Source organism: Terrapene carolina, unplaced genomic scaffold (assembly GCF_002925995.2).
Source record: "Terrapene carolina triunguis isolate 2854851 unplaced genomic scaffold, T_m_triunguis-2.0 Scaffold33891, whole genome shotgun sequence".
Taxonomy (NCBI): domain Eukaryota; kingdom Metazoa; phylum Chordata; order Testudines; family Emydidae; genus Terrapene; species Terrapene triunguis.
The window spans coordinates 4,201,547-4,207,233 of NW_020698242.1; the positions used below are offsets into that span (position 1 = coordinate 4,201,547).

The window sequence follows — 5,687 nt, forward strand, 5'->3', positions numbered from 1 at the left end:
CGGATGTGTGTTTTTTGAACGCCCGTTTGTTTTTCCATGACATTCATCCTCAAAGTTTTAAATATTACTCCTGAAAAATGGAGTTCACTAACAGCAAAACAAATAAATTTGTTCAGTTCTGGTATACGCTCTGTAAAATGGATCTGTTCCAGCTGAAATCAGTTGAAGAGGAGGAATGAGAACAAGGGGGTACCTTATGCTGAAGCCAGCTGAAGCATCAAACACATTTCGTAAGCAAGGAGTACAGCCAACTCTATCACTACAGTTTCATAAAGCTGACCTCAGTCAGTTCATATTGAGCTGTGGCTGTGTGATTTGCTCTCTTAGCTGCTATAGAGACTTTCTGGAAGCTTCTTATTAGCTTTTGAAAAGAGACATGGCACAAACTGGACTTCTAATTTTTCTCCTCATTAGCATACTACTGCTGGATCAAGCTACTGGCCAGGCTTCCAAGTTCAAAGCCAGAAAGCACAGTAAACGTAGAGTGAAAGGTAATCAGTTTAATTTGGGGGTGGGGGGGGGCATATACCATGGGCATTTACAATACTCATAAATATTATTTGAACCGGTGGTTAATATTATTTTTAAAATGTATTATCAAAGGGTATTTGTGCCTATATTTACTCTGTCTAGAGAGAAGATTCTGTTTACGTTATTTGGGTTACAAGTATGAGTAAAGTGAAGTGTAATGTGCTAAACTGTATTACATAAATATAGGGTAGAGAGCCAAATACTGTCCTCTCAGCTCCATTGACTTTATTTGGGATTCTGAGTTGTAAATGAGATCGCAGTTTGGCCCGTGATCTTCAGTTCTGTATTATATAATGGATATCACCAAGAATGGAATATCATGTGCATCTGGTCAAAACAAGCTCAATAAACTAACAGACTCCCAAGGATTTTTGTTGAGATTTATTTTCCATGACCTAGAAAGTTTTTGTAACTTTTTAATTGGATATTTGTAGGATATTCTTCAATTCTAGTTCTTTAGGGAGTGTTGTACAATGATGGACAAACGAAGCCAGAAAGAATTGGTGAGAAAAGTATAGTTTCCCACTAAACATATGCAGAGCAAAGACAAAAACCTTGAATGTTGGGAAATGTGTGTATTTAATTTAAACTTACTTCCCATTTTTTAGAAAGCATAATGTAGATTACACAGCTGGTGAATATTTACTTGTTAGTCAGTGAAAAGTAAGCAGCTTACACAAGTCCATTTCTTACTATGCTCACACTACTCTGAAAGCCGGGAGGCTGTATGGCATTTGTTTCCCCTTCTCATGAATCTATCTGTCTAGTTTTGAGGGTTTTACACCATGCTCATTACAATGGTATCTGGGAGCCCTGATTCCTATTTTAACCCATGTGCATTTTTGTGCAGTAGCAAAGTAAATCTGAACATCGGGCCTCTTTTATTTAGGTGACTAACTTTAGACACCCAAAATTGAAAATGTCTGCCATAGCATCTTTTGGGATTGTTTGGGGTTCTTTTACCAAGACAAGTATATAAGGCAGGTTGTAGCCCAATCACTAAATATAGTTTTCAAAGCGAAAATTCCATGAAAACAAACTCTCAACATCTCCAACCTATCTAATAGTTAAATTAGGCCATGTCTACACTACAAAATTTTGTCGATCTAACTTGCATATGCATACAGCCACCATAGTTATTAAATCGCTTGTGTGCGTGCACACTTGGCTCCTTGTGTCAGCGGGGCGTGTCCTCACCAGGAGTTCTTGTACCAATTGAATTGTCAGTGTAGGGAATTGTGGGATGGTTTTTGAAAGTCAGTAAAAGTTGACGGAAGTAACACAGCGACTACATTGACACTGCATTGACCTAATTTCATCGACCTTGACTCTACCCCATTTGGGGAAGTGGTGTTACTAACTTGGTGTAGAGAGGCGCTTATGTTGGGGGGAGCCAAATTTAAGTGAAGACACTTCCACAGCAAGGTTGATGCAATGCAGCTTACATTGACCTAACCATTTAGCGTAGACCAGGGCTCAAATGTACAGCCAAAACCAAATCTCGTCAGCAGCCCTAGTACAATAATGACTGATCTCTAAGCAATAGTCTGAATTTATAATTCAGTAACACATTAAAAAGTTGGAATAAGTGAACTACCATGAGAGTGCATTGGAATTTCATGTGTATTTACCTAAAGAGAGCCCAAAATGCAATACAGTAGAAACCAATGAGCAAAACAGCAAGCTGTCATATTAATATTATTCTGTACTTAATCTTGGGAAATTAATTTTACTAAACCTGTGTATTTTAAAATACACCTCTACCCCGATATAATGCGACCCGATATAACACGAATTCGGATATAGCGCGGTAAAGCAGCTCTCCGGGGGGGCAGGACTGCACACTCCGGCGGATCAAAGCAAGTTTGATATAAAGCAGTTTCACCTATAACGGGGTAAGATTTTTTGGCTCCCGAGGACAGCGTTATATCGGGGTAGAAGTGTAGTTAAATATGCAATTTATTTGTTTATGAATATTTGTTGCTTTATTCTCATCCTGCATAAATTTTGTGTTGGTATAATCTCGCTGATTTCAATGGAAGAAGGTGCACTAGTGTCACAGAGAACTGAGTCTGACCCAGGTGAACATTTCGTTTGGCTTATAATGATTACTAGAATTGCATTGCTTTGATGTTGTGATTTTATGGCATTTAAATGATTGCTACTTAATTTTATTGCATTACAGCATTTTGATTGTCTCTGAACGTTGTAATTACTATGATTTTTCTCCCAACTAAAGAGTTATGCAAATCTCATACATGCAGAAGCCCATGATATTTTAACAGGGCTTCTGACTTAAAGATCATCTTGAATGTGTATATTTATTCATTCTTTCTTTCTTTTAAGAAAAGGACGGTGATCTAAAGACTCAGATTGACAAGCTGTGGCAAGAAGTAAACTCCCTGAAAGAAATGCAGGCACTTCAGACAGGTAAAACATGTTTTATTAGTCTGTTTTTACTAGGAAATAGAATCATAGACTATCAGGGTTGGAAGGGACCTCAGGAGGTCATCGAGTCCAACCCCCTGCTCAAAGCAGGACCAATCCCCAACTAAATCAACTAAATGTCACTAAACATTTTATCAGTGAAACCAAACATCTCCTGCCCCACTATAATGTTCAATGAGGAATCATACTTCTTTGACAAGTGGGATTCCTTAGCAACGTGTCACTGAGATGTTGCCAACATCTTCCACTTGATGAAGCCAGCAATGATCTGGACTTTGGAAGAGCCATGCTGGCATACCTCGTGGTCTATTATCATATAGGGAAGCATAGCCAAAAATAAATAAGATTTAATAAATGAGACTGTTGTGCAAATCAGGCATTGAATGTAATCTCTCTCTTTGAAAAGGCAGTTCTAGTTTTAAATCACCTTGGGTCACTTGAAATTAGCATTTGAAGGGAGGAGGATGGTGGAAAAAGTGACCGGAAATGAAGCCCTAAAGAGTTTTATGTCCTCTGTATATTAACCTGCCAGTGGCAATATTTATCTATCAATTGCCCAAACAGAGATTTGAATTATGAATTTCCAATCAATATCTGATGACCAGGACATACTGTAACTAGCCCTTTAGCACTTTCTGTCTTCCATTTATTTACTAGGGACTAGACTTAGCTAATGCATAACACGCTTTACTTTGGCACTTAAATGTCACAAGTATGAAAAGACCTTTAGATCCTTGTCTTTGGCGTGAAGCCAAGAATCCACCTACTTCCTGGCAACTAAACCAGCTCTGCCAACAATACAAACATCCATTTCTCCTCAGCATACATTATGAACCCGATGAGGAGAAGCCAAATGTGTAAAGTTGGCAGTAGGGACTATTTACAAAAAAAAAAGAAGTTAAACAAACAACAGGCCTACATCATCTTTGTGTGTATGTGTGGTCTCAAACAACAGCATAAATAATCCTGAGGAAATTACTGTACGTTCCTGGCTGGATCCAAGCTGACAATGGTGACCCAAGTAGATTAATATAAAAAGCGTAGAGGTGGGATTTTCAATAGCCCCTTCTGAAATTAAGATCACAAGTCACGTTGACTTTCAGTGGGACTTGTAGGCTCTTAGGGGCTTTTGAAAATCTCCCACTAAAATGTCAACTCTGTTCTGGAACAGCCCTGGCCATTTTGCCAGCCAGGGTGGAAAATGTTCTTGGTGCTCTCCCCACCCCTACAAACCTGCACACGAGCAGCCAAATGCACAAAATAAAAAACCAAAAGCTGAGTGGCGCTGCCCTGCTCGCCTGCTCCTAGAACTGGTCCAGACCCTATTCTAATATGTGACTTCATTTCTTAATCAACATGCTCAACCATATCTATTCACAGTCTGTCTTCGTGGAACAAAGATCCATAAGAAGTGCTACCTGGCATCTGAAGGTGCCAAGCATTTCCATGAAGCCAATGAAGACTGCATAGCCAAGGGAGGGACACTGGCTATCCCCAGAGATAATGATGAAACCAACTCCCTTCGAGACTATGGCAAGAAAAGTCTGCCAGGGGTTGCAGACTTTTGGCTGGGTATCACCGACATGGTAAACGAAGGGAAATTTGTTGATGTCAATGGGATGGCTCTAAACTATTTCAACTGGGATCGCTCCCAACCAAATGGGGGAAAGCGTGAAAACTGTGTCCTGTTTTCCCAGTCATCTCAAGGCAAGTGGGGGGATGAAGTCTGCCGTACTGTCAAAAGATATATTTGTGAATTTCTAATCCCATAATTCCATTCCCATTAGCTGCACCAATATTTGGTTATTAATATGCAGGTTTTGCATGTTAGTAGTTCCTCCTACTTACAACGGTGAATTGAAAATACTTATTGAAATGCACATCTCCCACAATACACAAACCTTGCCCTAAGGCAGGAATTTTCTTTATTAATTTATTTTCCATTCAACTGCTAAAAAGGTTGTGTTTAGTGAGGTCTCTCACCATGCAACTGTCGCATATGCTGTACGTTTTGTTTTCAGATGTATTGCATCATATTTTGCCATATACTCACAGTCCGATGTTCATGTTATCAACATCGTAAAGTCAAAATCCATCTTTCAGACCCACACTACATATCTCTATAGATTAGTGATTGCTTGAACTCCATGCAGAACTCCGGTCAATATTTATGAAAGTTCCACACATAGAACATTCACTAGAGAGTGAAATTTGCCAGCATGAGGCTATGGAAGCTTATTAAGTAGAACTTTAGTGGTGTATAAACCTCTGTAAATGGATGGAATTCATCTGCTGGAGCTCAACAATGTAGCTCTGAGATAAGATTTTGATCTAAAGGAAGAAAAAAAATGAATAGAAGCTGATGTTATTCTGAAAGATTATGGAGTTAAAAATGACACATTCCTAGAAAGTAGGGGAAATATTCCCACTAGCGATTGAGACAGCAGCCCAGCTAGAAATGTTTGCTTCAACTCAGATTGATTTTATTATTTTTAAATGTAAAGCATGTCATTCAGAATGTTCTTCTGCCCATTTTGAAGTGCAACATCAGGGCTAGGTCATGCTTGCAGCTTGCCATCCATAATAAGGGGCAGTGCACAAGCACACCACCCAGCAGGAGCAGTATGCTCAAAGACATATTGCCTTGTGGCGCTCCCTGGTTGTAATGGCGGGGGAGGTAATTTGTGACACCCCTTTGCAGGGTGCAA

At 39.4% G+C, this 5,687-nt stretch overlaps 1 protein-coding gene across 1 annotated transcript; it reads left to right on the forward strand.

Moving 5' to 3' along the window:
- The first annotated feature begins 256 nt into the window (after positions 1-256).
- On the forward strand, positions 257-5,127 carry LOC113409566 (C-type lectin domain family 3 member A-like). Its single transcript, XM_026663626.1, has 3 exons — positions 257-491; positions 2,878-2,961; positions 4,360-5,127. The coding sequence occupies exons 1-3, from the start codon at positions 377-379 to the stop codon at positions 4,749-4,751; spliced, it is 591 nt and encodes a 196-aa protein (XP_026519411.1). The 5' UTR covers positions 257-376; the 3' UTR covers positions 4,752-5,127.
- Positions 5,128-5,687: the final 560 nt, after the last annotated feature.